Source organism: Neltuma alba, unplaced genomic scaffold (assembly GCF_004799145.2).
Source record: "Neltuma alba isolate B1F8T4 unplaced genomic scaffold, ASM479914v2 tig00012135_pilon, whole genome shotgun sequence".
Lineage (NCBI taxonomy): Eukaryota > Viridiplantae > Streptophyta > Magnoliopsida > Fabales > Fabaceae > Neltuma > Neltuma alba.
In genome coordinates, this window is record NW_021636686.1 from 332,035 (window position 1) to 350,908 (window position 18,874).

At 33.4% G+C, this 18,874-nt stretch overlaps 2 protein-coding genes and 1 long non-coding RNA gene across 3 annotated transcripts; all 3 read left to right on the forward strand.

Moving 5' to 3' along the window:
• Positions 1 to 4,698: 4,698 nt before the first annotated feature.
• LOC114723343 (TMV resistance protein N-like) lies at positions 4,699 to 7,922 on the forward strand. Its single transcript, XM_028909539.1, has 5 exons — positions 4,699 to 5,183; positions 6,150 to 7,233; positions 7,495 to 7,605; positions 7,737 to 7,767; positions 7,861 to 7,922. The coding sequence occupies exons 1-5, from the start codon at positions 4,699 to 4,701 to the stop codon at positions 7,920 to 7,922; spliced, it is 1,773 nt and encodes a 590-aa protein (XP_028765372.1).
• A 55-nt stretch (positions 7,923 to 7,977) lies between these two features.
• Positions 7,978 to 8,628, forward strand: LOC114723344 (uncharacterized; the record flags this gene model as incomplete). Its single annotated transcript, XM_028909540.1, has 1 exon — positions 7,978 to 8,628. A coding segment is annotated over exon 1 (480 nt), but the record flags the coding sequence as incomplete, so codon positions are not given.
• A 19-nt stretch (positions 8,629 to 8,647) lies between these two features.
• LOC114723368 (uncharacterized) lies at positions 8,648 to 9,488 on the forward strand. Its single transcript, XR_003738230.1, has 2 exons — positions 8,648 to 8,697; positions 8,971 to 9,488. It is a non-coding gene; the product is annotated as an uncharacterized LOC114723368 (long non-coding RNA).
• The last annotated feature ends 9,386 nt before the right edge of the window (positions 9,489 to 18,874 follow it).

Here is an 18,874-nt window from a genome sequence, read left to right on the forward strand (position 1 = left end):
ATAACAACATAATCATCCAAATTAGTTCATCATTGATTCATATCGGTTTTCATTAGTGCACCCTAGTTTAATCAATTTTTTACCGGTTCAATTCTTGCCCGATTCAACAACCAAACCAGACCAGATCACCGACTAATTCACTAATTACTTTGCTTTGTAAATTTTTTTTTTTGGTTAAAGTATTTCTGTTAAGAGTCAATATAATCTTTGATCCATCAAGTTGATCTTCATTTTAGTTTTGATTCTTGAAGTTTCAAATCATAGGTTTTAGTCCCTCAAAAGACAAAATGATGCAGGTTTTTATTAGATTATAGGAACTAATGTTTTAAATAAAGAAAACTTAAAAACTAAAACTTATGATTTAAAACTTAGAGACCAAAACCAAAATGAAAACAAATTTATGAACCAAATATTGTATTAATCTATCTGTGAACTACATTTTTTTTAGCCAAACCTATTAATTGTATATACTAACAGGCTCCTAATCAAAAAGTAGTTCTCATATATATGATTATAAAAATAGTTTAGAAAAATCAAAAACACTTTTATTACAAATAATTTTCTTAATTAATTTTTTAATATTCATAAATGACTTATTTTAATTATTATATTAAAAAGAGGAGATATTATGAGAAAATCGTAAAAAAAACCGTCAAAATAAAAAAAATTATACATGGGGATCTGTTCATGAAAATTGTTATCAAAACTCATAGTAATATTATTATGAGTCCTCTAACTTTTTTTTCTTTTGTGATTTTTCCAGATATGACTCTTTGTGGCATTAGCGAGGAAGATGGGAAGCGGCTCGACGGTCAATAAAAAAAGGCAAAGAAGTGTACGAATACCTAAATAAAGAAGAGTCTTGCCGGCTCCCTTCTGGATTACTATGACAGAGGATAAGACCAGGAGAAAGGAGAATTCATGGAGGAGAAAAAAATGTGAGAACGTGGAAATTTGCGCATTATAAAAAGTTTTCCACGCACGTGTTCCATTTCAGAAGTTCAAACACTGTCCCCACCAATATTGAATTTCCAAACCAGGTCGGTGGATTTCTTCATATTTCATTTTATTTTCTACTTGATTGATTTTCAATCAATTTTTGGTTGACATTGCGGCACGGTTCCTTCACTCTAACACCAACTTTTGCGTCCCCAACCCCAGAAATGTTGGCGTCGCCTGCCATTTTGGATTTTGCCCCATTCAGAACAATGGGGACCATATTCCAGCCATGATGAGCTTAATTGGAAGCCACGTCCGTATTTTTTTCATGGTGTCTGCAACCCCTTTTGCCATGTAGGATGAGTCATGCGTAAGAAGGATTACTTAAAAATTCATGATCGAGTTATATCGAGTCATTATTGATGGGCTGAGTCACTGAGTTAAGAATTGAATGATTAAAAGATTAATTTTTTCAAATTTCTTTTAACTTTTAAAGTGACTTTTGACAACAACAAAAAAAAAGAAAAATCATCAGCAGCCTTCAAATCCATGAATTAATTTCTTAATTTATGGAGTTTTAACCAAGTAAAAAATTCAGGGATTGAGTTCTATCCAGTCATAATTGAAAGATTGGGTCAATGAATTAAAATTTGAATGACTAAAAGATTAATTTTTTCAAATTTTCTTAACTTTGAAAGTGATTTTTGACCCAAAAAAATCAGCAGCCTTCAAATCCATATCAAACAGCATTTTTTTTCATTCGAATAGCTTCTTCCCCCCCCCCCCCAAAATCCCAAGTGTCTTTTGAGGCTGTCCGGCACTATCCCAATAATTTCCAAACAAGCCCTTAGATTAACTTAAAATAGATTTTTTTTTAACATTTTTTTTCAGTAAAAACTGCTCTGATCGGCGCAGACAGGGTGAGAATTACGATTAAATTAATTTCAATTGGAGCGCAGTGATGGTGATAATATAATTATACAACAGGGCTACTGAGTGATTGACTATAAGCAAGAGACTAGCTACGCACAGTCATAGACAAGCGAATTCTGAGTAATTGTGGTTTAGATATCTCGACCAAGCATAAAATTATAGATGATTACACTACTGTTCTGGGTAGTTGATTTGCAAAGAAGGGCTAAACAAAGACTGATTTATACTCCCTCTGTTTTTTTTATAAGATACAAATAATTATATTATGTAAATTAAAAAGTTAGTTAAAAATGATTAAATGCAATAATATGAAAAAAAAATGTAACTTATTTTTCAGAAGCGCACTTATCTGTGACAAAGATAAATGTGGTAATATAGGTAAAAACTGTTAGCAAATGAGTCTTTTTAATCTGCACTGTCAAACGCGCAACCCTACGAGTAATTGGTATTTATTTTGTTTTCAATTTTATCAATTATTATAATTATATTACTATATTTCATATCCTATATAAAATTTTGACAAAAACTTATATCATGTTTTCAATCATTATGATAACTAGTGCAGTACCCAGGCACTGCACGGGTATAAATTAAGCTTCTTTTATATACTATAAAATGTTGAATAATCACAAAATAATTAGTTGAAGATCATATTTTTGCTTCAGCTTAATATGTATAAAAGTAAAGTATCTATAAGTTTTCAAGGCATGCAAAATATATAGATCCATTATCAATATTTTATTGTTCAGTATTATATCCCCATATTTAAATAAAGCCCTATATTTAACAACTTGACCTCTTTTAAGAATTTAATTATGCTAAAATCAATGGATACTCAACGTCAACAAATTCAACATAGTTACTCCTAAATCAGCCCTATTAATATTTCCCCAACAATATTCAAGTAAGAGAGGAAGGGAAGGAATTAAGGAAGATGCTTATGATGTTTTAGGAAAAAAATCATATTAACCAATTTAACTAATATAATTAATCTACTTAAATTAGTTAATTAGGTCTCATATTAAGGACTGGAGAGCATTTTATATATTTGAGGAGGATTCTGAAAACATCAATATAATAAACAATAATAAAAAGTCTATGTAATCAAGAAGCTGGCCTTCAAATTTAACCCATCGGTACTGAAAAAGAAAAAAAGAAGCATCTAGTTGATTAACTCAAAGAAAAGACTAGCCTTTCTTAATTAAAAAGCAGGCTGCAAAGCCTTGTCATCTTCCTACATGTAAATCATGTTTTGTATGTTCATCAAAAACGTTGAGAAACTCAAATTATTGGATGAGAAATTTTAGAAAGTTTTATGCAGCATTACACTTTAAATGAAAGTTATGTGGCCAACATCTTGGAATACAAACAATACAATAGGCACAAGAAAAATGAACAAAAGCAAAAGATTGAATGATTGAAACGCACATGTAATGAAGCTATGCTTTCTTGAAGTTCCAATATATATGTGGCAGCTTTTCGCCCCCGACCATTTTGCAGATTAATATGCCAAGGATTCTGAAACTAAACCAAAATGATAAGCATGTTAAAGAAAAAGATTTTGCCGTAGTCTCTATATTTCAGCATTCACACTCAAAATCAAAGAAAATCTAAAACAGTTGCTAAATAAAATAAAATCAAAATCAAAATATTAGGATTAATGGGATTTTGATTCTTTCAAGGCTATACATGACTGATGTAAAATAAAGAGTAAAATTTGACATATGGATGGTAAGATAGAGATGAAGGAAGCATCGTTGAAGAAGTGGTGAGGAGTTGAAATCTAAAACATAACTATTTGCAGACAAGACAGCAAAAATCATGATTTAATGAAGCATTATCGAAAGAAATCTAGTTAGAAAATATGAAATCGTGCATCCAAATAAATCGGGGTGAATCAGGGGAAGTTATGTCATTTTCATATATTTGTAACTTAAAATTTAAAATTTAAAATATTTATTCTAGATCTTTATTTTAAGAACAAACAATTCAACCAAAATAATTCAAATGGCAAGAAAGAGTAAAATATTTATTCTAGATTTTTATTTTAAGTCAAATGATAATTAAAAATATGTGAAGATGCCCAGGCTCTAAGGTTGTGGTTTATTGATATTTTAGGTCTATTAATAATTAATAAAAGATACAATTATAATTATTAGGGATTTCTTTTAGAAGATTGCCCATAAATATATAATAAAAAATTGCCACACATTTCCGGATTTTGCGAATATAGTTCTTCCCGTAATTTATCCATTTATAAATCAATTTAAATATTAAGCGGCCAATTTAAGCGGATATATAGGACTATTAGCAACATGGGTAAAAAATGTGGCTTTTTTTTTTAAAAAAAAAAAGAAAAACATTTATCTACTCATAAGTGATGCGATTTGTCGTGCTGCAATAATTCTTGCTTTGTACCCTAGTATTATATATCAATAGATAGATTAGCCTGTACTGTCAAACTCATTATTATCACAGTTTTTTTTTTTTAAAAAAAAAACCAGTATTGCCTAATCTTAAGCCGCCATCGTTGTCAATGGTCCCGTATTCCCTGCCCCTAAAAAATATCAATGGGAGAGAATAAGCCCAAAAGCCTAATAGGAAAGACGCGATACATTAACCCGACTTCTGGGGACCAAAAACAGTTATAGTTGACTGACTTGTTTGTACGAAAAGTATTCAGACGTGGGCGACTAATAAAGGAATCAATTATGAAGTCACACTCCCGTCGATACCCCATCGATATTCTCCATCCTGTGATGAATTGTGATCGATCCGTTGAAGCGTTTTATTGATTGGCCTCCTGCTTGATTCCCTCAATAACCCATGGCTTCTTCTTCTTCTTCTAGTTCTTCCTGGACTTACGACTTGTTCTTGAGTTTTAGGGGCGAGGACACTCGTGACGGTTTTACTTCTGATCTTTATAGCGCTCTAGGACGGTCAGGGATCCATGCTTTCATGGACGATGTAGACGTTGAGAGGGGAGAAGAGATCTCTGCCTCATTATTGCAAGCAATTGAACGATCACGAATTGCGCTGGTAATTTTGTCTCCCGATTATGCATCTTCCAGATGGTGTCTGGATGAACTGGTGAATATAATGGAGTGTCGAAAATCTGCAGCTCAGGTGGTTATTCCCATATTCTATAACACAGATCCGTCTCATGTTCGTAAACAGACAGGCACATATGGTGAAGCGATGAAACGACATGAGCTAAGGTTGGGAGGGGGCGGTGATCGCCAAGTGTTGCGGTGGAGGCAGGCACTCACAGAAATCAGCAACCTTTCCGGGTTTGATTCCGGAACATTTCGGTAACGAATTCCAAACCAGCTCTCATTAAAAGACCCAAAAAAAAAAAGAAAAGAAAAGGAAAGAAAAGGAAATTACGATGCGTCAAACTCAGAATGCTTTCATAATTTTATTCTAAGGTTAATATAATTTTTTTGTCTCTCTAGTTATTCAAATTTCAAATCATAGGTTTTGGTATCTCAAGAGGTAAAATAATCTGAATTTTTATTAAATTATAAAGATTAATATTTTAAATGAAAAGAAACCATGTAGGTAGACTTGAAGGGCAAAGTTTGTATTAACCATTTTATTTTTTAAAACGAAACAGAATTCAATAGAAAAAAATTATATAACTTAGTAAAATTAGAAGTCTTTTATATTTTTCTTATATAGGTTAAACAAAGGCTATATATGTCTAGAAAATAAAAGTAAAATTTATGCGTTTAAAAAAAAAAAAGCAGTTTGTATAATTTATTCTTATTTTACAATAAATTTATGTGAGTTTTAAAAGTTATCGCTATAAATTCATCGTGCACTTGAAAATGTTAGAGAAATTATTATAATTACGTTGCCTGTTTTGCTCTTGCAGCCACGGACAAATATTTAATTCTAATATTTTGGACAAATAACTAATTCTAATATAATACTGTAATTCTGTGCTAAATATGAGCAGATGAAGGTCCAATTAAAAATATATGAAGAGTTAAAAACTGAGTGATAACAAAGCTCCAATAGCCTCCTTGTGCCATTGGCCTCCTTTTTGAAGCCTTCTGTTCGGTTCCAGAAATTAATGCCTAGCGATTTATCCAACGCTTGAAAGTTTTTCCTATGATGCATATACATATTTAATAGCTAAATTGGTCCATCTCTTATTCTTAATGGTCCACTAAAATTCTTCTGTTTAAAGTAAGTCTTATCGGTTTTATTTCTGATAATGATGCTATTTATGTGGTTGATCGTATTGTTTCATGGACATTTATTATTGACAGGTCTGAAGTTGAGCTGCTTGATACCGTTGTGAAGGATGTTTTAGAGAAAGTAGATGCTGGACAATTGTTTGTTGCTGAGCGTCCAGTAGGAATAGAGTCTCAAGTTCGGAAATTGACAAGTAAATTGTCAAAAAAGACATTAACAAAGGCTCTTATCATTGGCCTCTGGGGGATGGGAGGCGTTGGCAAAACAACTGTTGCCAAAGCCTTTTACAATACAATTGGTCGTACATTTAGAAGAGCAAGAAGTTTTCTTGCACAGATAAGAGAAAATTCAAAGCATTCTAATGACCTAGTTAATTTGCAAGAGCAACTCATTTCTGATATCATTAATACAGAAGTTTTCAAGATACCTAACATTGATAGAGGGATAAAGATACTTCAAGAAAGACTTCCCCACATAAAAGCATTTATTGTATTGGATGATGTGGATAGCGTCAATCAGCTAAACGCTTTATGTGGAAGTCTTGAATGGTTTTGTCCTGGGAGTATAATAGTCATAACAACTAGAGATCTGCATCTGCTTAGTGTCATTAGAGCTGATCACAAGTATAAAATGGAAACAATGAATGAAATTGAGTCACTCGAGCTTTTCAGTTGGCATGCCTTTAAACAAAAAGCTCCCCTTGAAAACTTCATAGAACTTTCTAAAAGTGTAGTTGCTTACTGCGGAGGACTTCCTCTGGCTCTTGAAGTCCTTGGTTCTTATTTGTTTGATAGAGAAATTGAAGAATGGGAGGATGTGTTGTCCAAACTAGAAAGGATTCCAAATGATGAGATACAAGCAAAGTTAAAAATAAGTTTTGATGGATTAAAGGATGATATGGAGAAGAATATATTTCTTGACATATGTTGCTTCTTTATCAATAAGGATAGAAACTATGCGACGCATATATTAAATGGATGTGGATTTAAAGCAAAAATCGGAATAACAACCCTCATTGAGCGATGCCTAGTAAATTTTAATAGGAAGAATAACAAGCTTGAAATGCATGACTTATTACGTGATATGGGAAGAGAAATCATTTGTGGAAGCCCACGAAAGGACCTCGAGGATCGCAGTAGATTGTGGTTTCAGGAGGATGTAACTAAAGTGTTAATGCAAAACACAGTAAAGATTTCTTTCATTTCTTATTTTCTTTTGCAAGCTCTAATGTCAAAGAACATGCGTTGTTTTTCCACTAGAAAACAAGAGTTATGTACTTTCTTCCTTTTTGTTGCTTCAATTTACGAGTTCCATATTCCCTTTGTCATAAGCATCATGTATAATTAGTGTATTGTCTTTATCTTAGCAAATGGTGAATATTTCTTTTTCCTGTAAAATTTTTGTTGTATGTTTTAACAGGGAACAAAAGTTATTGAGTGCCTATCCTTAAAGAAGCCCCATGAAGTATGTGAGATTGATGCTAAGGCATTCAAGGCAATGAGAAAACTCAGATTGCTCGAATTAGAGTATGTAAATCTTGAAGGAGATTATAGGCATCTTTCCAATAAGCTAAGGTGGCTTTGTTGGCCTGGATTTCCTTTAAAATCTATACCTGACAGCTTGTATCAGAAAAACTTAGTTGCTATTGACTTTAAATACAGCAACCTCAGGCTAGTTTGGAAGAAGCCCCAGGTATGAATTTGTCTTTCCCCACTTGTCAAATGTTTTAAGACGTTAGTATTATAATTTGATTAATTTTTCACATGAAACTTCATTTTTTTGCAGTTGTTGCGGTGTTTGACAATCCTCATTCTCAGTCACTCACCTTACTTGAGACAAACTCCTGATTTTACAAACCTGCCAAATCTTGAAAAGCTAGTACTGAAAGATTGTCGGAGCTTGAAGATAGTTCACCAAAGCATTGGAGATCTAAAAAAAATCATTTTGGTAAATCTAGAAGACTGCAAGTGTCTAAGGGTTCTTCCTAGAAGCATCTACAAGTTGAAATCAGTAAAAACTCTCATTCTTTCTGGTTGTTCGTTGGTTGACCATTTAGAAGAAGATATTGAGCAGATGGAATCCATGACAGTACTAAAGGCAGATAATACTGCCATAACAGTAGTACCCAAGTCATTAGTAAGATTGGAAGCGCTTAAACATGGATATGTATCTTTCCCAGGCCTTAAAGGAAGAGCACAAGATGTATTTCCTTCTCTCATATGGTCTTGGATGTCACCCACTGATATTCCCCAGTCCAGCAGTGAAGCATTTTTGCTGAGGATGTCATCTCTAGTTTTTTCTGTTGTACAGAATGGCGGCTTTCATGGCCTATCTCCATTTCTAGGCGATCTTGCCAAGCTTCGAGGTATGTGGGAGGAATGCCGATCACAGTCTCAATCCAATGGAGAATTGACGAGACTTTTGGATGCCTTGTATGGGACAAACTTCGTGGAATTGGAATCCACGCCAAGCACATCACAGTTCTCATACGTGGGAGCTTCTGCATCATCTGTCGGTCATGATCAAGTTAACAATGCAAGACCAACGGATTCCTTCTATTCTCTTCTAATTCAAATGAGAGAGAGCAGCAAAATAGACATATTGAAAGACAGAATACTACAGGTTTGTCTTTGTTCTCTTTTCTACCCCCAATCATGTTTGGAAATATGAGTTATCTGAAGAACCTAACTTACATCAATATTTCTTACATGCATGAAAAATCTATAGTTTCATTAACGAACACTATCACCGGACAGATGCATTATTACTTCCCACAAGTCTAATGAGTATGTGAAAATGAAGGGAGTCGATATTTTATTTTCCCTTTTTTGGGCCACATCATTGTATAAGTACCTAAATACAAGCCCTTGATTCCTGTGTTGATGCAATATATAGGGATGGAATAATGGTGGGTGGGGTGGTTCTCACCTACCTGGTGATCAGTATCCTGATTGGTTCATCTACAAGGGTGAAGGACATTCTGTAATTTTTAAGGTGCCTCAAGTCATAGGTTGTCACTTGAAAGCGATGCTTCTCAATGTTGTGTATTCTTCTTTCATGGATAACAGAAGCCCTCGATTTCTCATCATCAATGTTCTGATCATTAACTACACGAAGGCTTATGTTAAACACTGCAAGGGAGACTCGGCAACTTTCCATGAAGACACGGAATGGCAAAGTATCATTTCAAGTGTTCAACCTGGTGATCTGGTGGAGCTTGTTTTATATATTGGGCCTCAATTCCCTGTGAAGAAGATTGCAGCATACTTGATTTATGACAGTTCTAAGCGTCGTAGGTTATTGACCTAATTGTCGCAAAAACTGATTTCGGTCTGTAATATAGCCTCAGTATTTCTGATGCAGCGGCAACTTTTAGATATGGAAAATGACAATTGCGACCTTCTTAAGCAAGATAATGATACTTGAGGACCCAAAATTAAGAAGGAAGTAATTGTTTAAGAAAAGTCAGCTTCCTAAAACTGCATGTGATAAGCCATAATACTCAGCAAACATGTTTCTGAACAAGACTTCTCATCTTCAAAAGGTTTTTCAGGAAACGGGGGAGAATAAGAAACCTTGACCTTGCACCACAAATTCCAAATAAGCTAAAATCTAAATGCACATGTAATTGTTATGCTAGTTTGTGAGAAAGCTTCTTAAAATAATAATCACCACTAACAGTCAGATTGATTCTGTAATCTGCATGTCTTGTGTGAGGAATACGGATCTCGTGCACTACCCCCATCAAGATACAAAGAATTTTGATTGCTGTCAGAAAAATTGGCAAATAATTCTCTATCTCAACTATAACTGAGAACATGGTTTTCACCATCTCTGAAATTCAACAATCATTTAACGAAAATAAAATTGTGGAGATAAGAAATTCAACTATTTATATTTATATTTGAAGATTATGATCAAACAATAAGTAAAATTTCATTGTGGTCCTCCAAGATAACTCCTGTATCAGATAACTTTCTCAAGGACTTCTTGTTTCACTTCACTACTCGAGAGATTGACCTTATTTCAATATTTGTTCTGCAAAAATTCACACAGAACACTGAAAAGATAATGCAAAAACAAATATTACACCTAGGAATGGCCCATAGATAAAAAGATCACAAAAAAATTAATAAAGTGTATCTTAATTATACCTCACTTCTCATCATATAATCCTCCTTCAGCATTGTAAATTAAAATTTTCAAGTAAATGCCTCACTACCCATCATATAATCCTCCTTAATAAATTTTTCCTTGTTCTATGGTGTCTCTGCTCATGCAATGTAATGTGAGCATGATTTGATTGGTAAATTGACGAGGTCCTAGGAATGATAATATTGCAAGGGAAGTGGCTGATCTGAAAAATAAAATCAATAAGCTTTGGCAGCAGGAAGAACTTCATTGGGCTGAAAATACCTTTTTATTTTTCATATGACTACAATTCAGAGAAGATGCAGAAATAATATTGTGAAGTTGATGAAGGCTAATGATGACAACTGGTTGGAGACAGAAGGGGGAATTGCAATGGTTTTCGAAGATTTTAATGGAAGACCTTTCAACCTCATCAAGTAGCAGAGATTTTTCAGTCCAGGAATCAATGAATTGTTGAGGATAGATGCGTCTATTGATGAAGTTAAGGCTGCTGTTCATGAAATGGGAGGAACTCAAGGGCCTGGACCTTATGGCTTCACAGGGAACTTCTTCCAAAGCAGCTGGGAGATGATAAGAAATCAGGCATGCTTGCGGGTTAAAAGAAGATATTGGACAGAAATTACAGATAGATTTGGTAGATGCTCTAGGAAGCTAAATGGGCTCAAGCTTTGGACTTTGTTGTTGATAAAGTTTTTTTTTTTTTGAAAGGGGGGGGATAAGGGTGGCAAAAGAAATTGCTATCTGAAGCAAGAAATTGCTAATAAAATATGTGGTAAATTCAATTCCTCTGTGAGTCTGCTTTGATGGATGAATGTTTGACTATGGCTACAACTATGGATTCTACTATTAATGAATCATTAAATGAGGCAATCTTCACATCAGATAAATCCCCTTGCGAACTTTATTGGATTCAGAATTTCAGATGGAGCAGGAGTTTGTGATAATGGATGATTGTTTTGTTAGTACTGTTTTATTTAGTTTTTTTTTAATGTCTTTTGATTTCTATTACTGCTTTATGCTCTGGACTTGTGTTTCTAGTATTTCAATATAATTTTCCATTTTTTTTCCTTGAAAAAAGAAAGAAGTATTACATCTCGCTCTGAGCTACCAGTGGAGCTTATTTTAAGTATCGGGCCTCAATTTCTTGTGAAGAAGATAATACTTGATTTATGATATTCTAAGCGTGGCAGGTTATTGAAAAAATTGTTGCAAAAACTGATTTCGGGTTGTGACATAACCCCCTTGCTTCTGGTGTGCTGTAATTTTTAGAAAGGGAAAAAGATAATTATCGACCCTTTTAAGCAAGATAATGAATAAAGTGTGTTTAATTTCATCAACTATTGAATTTTTGCTCACAAAAAAAAAAATCATTTTTGCTTAAGGAGAATGTCATACTTAACGATTTATCACTGTGGAAGTTTTGATGCATGAAGTAATGAGGTGGCTTCATATGTTGGGAGCCATGTCAAGAAAATAATACTACCTCTGGTCCTTAATATAAGATCTCGTTTGATTTTTATTTTGGTCCTAATTATAAGACTTTAATCCATTTTGTCTTCCATATTTATGTATTTTTTCCAAGATAGTCCCTCTAATAATGGTAGTTCTAGCCAATAAACCTGATTAGCAAGAATATTTTAGGAAAGACAACACCTATTTATCCCTCATTGTGTTTAGATAGAGGGGAGAAAAAAAATGAGAGAGAGAAAAAGTATAACATTTACAACACAATGATACTCTTCTTTAATTTTTAGCCAATTTTTAAAGTAATTGCATAAAAAAGAACTCAAATATTAAAAAAAAATGAAACCATCAAATTAAGGATTAAAGACAAATCAAAATGAAATTATTTTTTGTATTTTATTTTAAGATCAATATATTGAGCAAAGTATTTTTCTCACAACCTAAACTAATGAAAAGAAAGTTAAAATAAAAATAAACATGTCACTGACTGAAAGAGGGAAAGGCCCCACGTTCATATGGACTCCGCGCAACACAACTGCGATGTCGGAGGATTGCATACGATAATTTGTATAGCTAGCCTAACTATGAGATCACCACAATATGATATATTTAGTTGAATTGAAGTATCAAGTAATTATGGTCAACTTTGGATATCTCGACAAAGCATAAAATTATAGATGATTACACTAGTGTTTTGGGTGGCTGATTTCCAAAGAAAGCCTAAACGAAAACTTAACCCAATTATAATCGACCGACTTCTGGCGAGAAAAAAAAAAGGAAGAAAAAATTATGATTGACTGACTTGTTTGTATTCAGACTTGATCTCTCACTCCCGGGGATGCCGTATCGATATTCTATGCCTTGCGATGAATTGTGATCGATCCGTTGAAGCGTTTGTTGCCCTCTTCTCTGATTCCCTCAATAAGCCATGGCTTCTTCTTCTTCTAGTTCTTCCCAGACTTACGACTTGTTCTTGAGTTTTAGAGGCCAAGACACTCGTGCCGGTTTTACTTCACTTGTCAGAAAACATAAGAGCAGCAAGTAAGAAATCACTTGATGTGAGAGTCCCATCTCAATGGAATATGTATCCCACAGCTTCCTTTGTGTCATTACGTACAGCCTACATTAATGATGAGATGCACTTCAAGTGTTCAATGAAATGATGCAGAATCCACAACTGATAATAATTCAAATGAACAAGGAAGAAAAATGAAACAGAATATCAAGAACATAATAGCTTCTTCAAGAACATCCTAATAATAATATCCCATATTTCTCACATAAAAAGTTCAGTAGCTGAGGATGACCCAAGAATTAAAGTGGGTTAGCCCATCTTTAGAACTACAAGGCCTTTGCCTTTTATGGAAAGCAATCAATAAAATGAAAGAGTATATTTGTTAGTTGTTAAATGAAATATAAGGGATGTTTGGCAACCCCGAAAAGTGTTTCTCAGAAGTATTTTTTCACAAAACGGGATAAACTCCTTCACATATTTACTTCGTAAACCGTAAAAGCACTTCTGAAACCATGGTTTAATTTCCATCCAAACACCCCCATAGTGAGCAAAAGTTGCAAATGACTTGAATAAATGATGTTATTAATTGCTAAACGATAATTATTAATAACTAATGAAATGTAATAAATATCTAGTGATAGTTCTCCATTCTTAGCATATTTAAAGAACATTTTAAGGACACTTGGAGAGTTATCATTGCAATTTTAAATGATTTACATGAGCTAATTAGAGAAATTAGTTTTGAGCATTAATTTAGGGATTTCCATCACAAATATAGTAGTTTTAAATTAATTAAAATAGAGATAGTTTAGTTTTACAAAATTAATAATAATAACTTAAAGTTTTCTAATGAAAGAAGAGTTTCAGTTTTACTTTACCTATTTTTTCTTTCCATTTTCCTTTTATTTTGTTTTGTTTTGTTTTGTTTGTTTGTTTCTCCATTAGAAATTTAGAATCAGACGCACCGTTTTGGGGACTCAGAATTTGGAGCTGAAACCACGAGTTCCCTGTGGGGGATTTGGCAGCAAGAAACGACAGCGTTTTGAGTGCATGAAAGATTCAGAGGCATGCGTTCCACGAGCTGTGAAAGAGAGGGCAAGCAGCTGCCTCCTGGGCACTGTGCAGAGGGGAGAGGATCGCTTGGGCTTGTGGGCCCAGATCTTTATGGGCCTCCACTAGCCTCTTATAAGATAATTTTTATTGTAAGGGTTTGATTTTTTTAATAAGATAATATTTATTTTTGTCTAAGTATTTAAATTTTACCCCATATATTCTCCTTTGTTTTTAATTTATTTATTATATATTTTACTTATTTTCTTTATTAATAAGAAGATATTTGAGAAAAAAATACATATTTTACATATTTATTATTTTAAACTAATTTTAACTAATTTCTTAATAAACCTAAATGAATAAGGTTTATCATTGGAGTATCTTTTTTCTCCATTTTTTTCCTTTTCATCATTTTTCCTTTATATTTTTTGTTATTAATTGACTCTTGGGAAGATGCCCCTTGTCCTCTTCTCTCCCTAAAATAATTCTATTCTAATGTCCTATTTTATATTTATTTCCTTCTTGTCTATCTGGTGCAAGGAATCATATAATAAAGGATAAAAAGAAAGTTAGTCGACTTTTTGACCCTTGAACCTTAATACGTATGAGATGATAGTAATCAGTGTCAAATCACAAAGGAAGAAGATGAGATAACTTCTAACCATCAATTATAAATTATCTCAAACTTTATTTGTACTAGTATCTTCATACTTTGAGCCATATGTGCAAATACATAGCCAACAAAAATAATTTTAAAAGGGTTATGCGTTGGGTTTTTAGGCATCCCAAGACCCCCTTAAAGGGTCTCAAATAGAGAAAGGGTAACTTACCAAATTGAGATAATTTAGATCATAGATGCTGCTCCTCCACACAATCGGCATCCCCATGAATGGGATCATGAACACGAATGGCCTTTATCCAATTGGCCCGAGGCACAATCTTCAACATTCTATGTATGAATGTGAGACTATAGGGATTTCACTTTACAGTTTCACATAGGCTCCTGGAAATATTATCCATACATAACATAACGTCAAGTTTGTGGAATATTACCTATAATTTATTATAAAATTTGTGTTGCACATTATTGATATTTACTTAAAATGTAAGAAGAGGACTGGTAAGGCATATTTTTCAAATCAAAAGTCCTTTTTGGTTGGAAAATTGAGCAGCTTCTTTACCGACTGACTTCTTTATAATTTGACGCTCATTACCACCATACCAGGCGTATCAAGGATCAAATCAGATCTGAATGAACGCCATCTTTATCGAAGTTTGTCCTGGTGCTTTCCGCACACAGTCCTAGGCTAACACGCTGCATAGAAGACACTGACTTGTTTCTTATTCAGGTGTACGATTTGTGCCACAAAGCTGGCTACTTTTTCGTAGATGCCAACCCACATTGACATGGGTTCCAAGCTGACGCAACATAGCTGTGATGTCCGAGGATGGTACACAATGGGTCCGTTTGGATCAGCGATTGGAAAAATAGCTTATTGAAAAAGTAACTTATAGATAAGTGAAATTGGATAAAAGCTAAATTGGATAAGCTGAATTGTGTTTGGATTAGAGTTCAGAAAAGCTAGATTGCAAAAGTGAGATTGGTAAAAGGTTGTTTGGATTGTGATTGAGTAAAAGTAACTTTAGTTGTAAAATGACCAAAATAGATATGAGTTTTAATAAATAATGAAACATGATTAAAAAAATAATTTCACATAATACAATGAAATTAAAATAATTTAATATGAAGAAGTCATAAAAAATATTTTAAATATAAAGTGAAACATGAAAAAATAAAAGTATATTTTTAGGAGCATATTTGAAAATAAAAATATATTTCTAACTTATTCATTACTTTCAACTAATTTTAACTGATTTTTTATTATCTACAAATTAGTTATTTGAGGCTTATAATAAGAACCAAAAGAGGTAATAAATTTCTTAACTTTCTCTCTCTCCATATTTCAAAAGCTATAAACCATAAGCCATAAGCTGTTAATTTTAGCTTATAGCTTATTGTAGCTTTTCAGACAAAAGCCTGATTGCAAAAAAGCCCAACCAAACAGACCTATTATGTCAATCGGGCTTATGGAGCTTATAAGCTACTTATAAACTCAAAATAAGTGATGCCAAACAGGCACAATAACTTGTCCAAGAAGCTGAGCTTAGCCTAAGGGAAAATACAACTTTTGGTCCCTCGAATTTAGGCTCATTTAGATTTTGGTTCTTGAAATTTAAGACCGGAGGTATTGGTCCCTGGAATTTATTCCGTTACAAAACGTTAGTCCCTGAAAGCCATATGCCGTTACAGTTTGCTGAGATGGCACAAACGGTGTCAACTATAATGATTTGGCTTCTGACTTGGCAACATGAGCTAATTAAGTGGCATGAGCTAATTATGAAATCTTTAAAATGACACTCTTGCCATCAATCAATCATCAACTAACTAACTTGAGAGAGAATGACCAAAAAAAAAAAATTACTAAGGGAGTGTTTGGGTAAGATCAAAACTATGGTTTCAGAAGTGCTTTTACGGTATATGAAGTAAATATATAAAGGAGTTTGTCTCGATTTGTAAAAAAGTACTTTTGAAAAGTACTTATTGGGCTTCCCAAACACTCCCTAGATCTCAAATCAAGTTTGATAACAAACACTTTAATTGGTATTAATAATACTAAATTTATAAATGACAAAAAAATTTTGTTGACATTTCTTACTTGGTATTTATAAATTTTCAGCTTTTTTATGTTTTTTATTTTTCCTTAATTTCATACTTACAATTTTGTGCCTTAAAATTTTGTGCTTAAACATAGGTCAGATAAGGTTACTATTTTCAAGGTTAATGCCATTGAGGTGGTCACTTATTATTTAAAAAATGGCTAAAAATTCAATATGTAATGATATCTATTAATTAGAATATTAATATTACCTTAATGCTTAAAGCAGTCTAATAAAATTTTAAATCTAATCAAACATACCCCTTTTTGCATATCAATAAAGAAGTGGCATATAATTTATTTTTTATTGTGAAACATAGGACAAGGAGCTCTAATGCCCCACTACCTTATGTCCCTAGAAATAATTTTCCAAGCAAAGAAATATATTGATAGACCTCATCTCAATGTTGGAGCTAGGGCTGGCGTACGGTGTGCAAATCAACTGGCAAGATCTTTCTAGGCAGCATTCAAACAGAAGAATAAGGGGAATTGAGATATTCAGTGGGGCAGTAGAGGCCCTTCCACGAAAAATCACGTTTGACTTGAACGGCATAAGAGAATAATATGGCAGCACTATAACTAAATAGTAATAATTGACTGACTTCTGGCCCCCAAAAAAATATAATTGATTGACTTAGTGTTTCTTTCAGGTTTGGCATTTTGGACGGGGAAAAAAATCCACTAAATTTAGAAATTTAATTTAAGTTTTAAATAAATTTATTTATTTTATAAAAGTCCATTAAATTTAAAAATTTAATTTTATAAAATAAATTTATTAATTTACCTACAGCTGGCTACTCTATAATGGAGAAGGAAGTAGGAATACCTCCTATTTTATTTATAAGATCTTATTCATAATCCATAAATGAGATCTTATAAATAAAATAGGAGGTAATTCACTACTGACTACACCTGACTACACCAAACAAAGAGGGCTCACCCAGTGACCTTTCCCGCATTCACACTGTAATGTCCGCATAATGCTTTATCGGCATGCGGGGAAAATTTGACTGCCAGATCGAGGATAGTGAATAGGGTTAGGGTTAGGGGTGAGGATAAGGACGTGTTTGCATCACATTAGGAGGACATCTCCACATGCAAAAGTAGATTTTTTTGTTTTTTTCCCTACACAAAAGTAGCTTTCTGGGTTGGATTGGTGTGACAAGAGTGTTGGGAAGTTCTTTGGGTCATGGGAAGTTTTCCCATTGAGATGCTAGCGCTGTATTTGGATTAATTCTTTAAAAGTAATTTTATGAATTGACTCTTAGCAAAATGCCCCTCGCCCTCTCCCCTCTCTTTCAGGTTACTTTCAACTAGCGCATGGTCTCTTTCTTCTTTCCTTCCAACAACATGAGCTGCGTCTTGGAAGAGAAATATTGAGATCAAGATACAGCAGCAACAGCCGTGCAGTAAGAGACAGCGACGGAACAAGAAACAAAGAGTGAAAACAACGACCACGAGCACCAACGAAGTTCGACTAGAAGACTAAACATAGAATCGGCGGACAGGCAAACAAATATGGAGTTTCTTGCCTTCTTTCTTCTTTTCATTTCTTTCTCCAGATCATATTAGACATCGACCATATTTGGGTTTTTCTTTGTTTTCTTTTTCAATGACAAAGCGACATTGTTTTACGCTGGAAGGAGGGACAAAATCACTAAACCGGCTAACCCACTCCAACCGTTTAATATTGATTTTGCCAGATTTAACAGGTTCAATACCAGTTTGAACAATACCTGGTTCACTTAGTAAACCAAACTGGACACTAGACCGGTTCACCGGTTTTCTGGTTGAACCGGCCAATCCAGTCCAGTTTTTTCTCCCATGCGACTCATTTATAAGAGTCCAAGTAGGCAAATCTGCCTATATACTACAAACAGTTAAAAAAAAGAAAAGAAAACTACCCAATCTTATAAAGTAAAAATTATTCACTCAAATACCATACTTAAAATCATCTAGGTCAAGATCTGCCATTATTTTCTCACACTCACCTAATACCTTTCCCGCATTCACGCTATAATGTCCTCATCATTCTTTATCGGCATGCGCAGAAAATTTGACTGGATAGAGGTAGGGGCAAAAGGAACGTATAATTATTAATTATTATTATATTTTATATCTTATCTAAATATTTTTTTAAAAAAATACCTATAATTTATTTGGTGTTTTTAATCAAATACTAGAAAAAAATTATTATATTTTATATATATTGTATAAAAAATCTTTAAAATTAATTTTTCAAAAAAAGTATATAATAGTTAGCAGGTTGACAAGTGAATCTGTCAATTCATTATAGCGGGTTATGATTGGCTATAGAAGACAATTGGTCATCACACAAGTCTTTTTAAATCATCGCCTAGTCCTAACCCGTCCTAGTTGCAGGTCATCACACAAGTAT

What these genes read in the sequence shown, in the direction of transcription:
- LOC114723343 (XM_028909539.1), top strand. Translation starts at nt 4,699, where the DNA reads ATGGCTTCTTCTTCTTCTTCTAGTTCTTCCTGGACTTACGACTTGTTC. An exon ending in GATTGTGGTTTCAGGAGGAT is followed by an intron (nt 7,234 to 7,494) that starts GTAACTAAAGTG and finishes ATGTTTTAACAG; the next exon opens with GGAACAAAAGTTATTGAGTG. An exon ending in GATTGCTCGAATTAGAGTAT is followed by an intron (nt 7,606 to 7,736) that starts GTAAATCTTGAA and finishes CTTTAAATACAG; the next exon opens with CAACCTCAGGCTAGTTTGGA.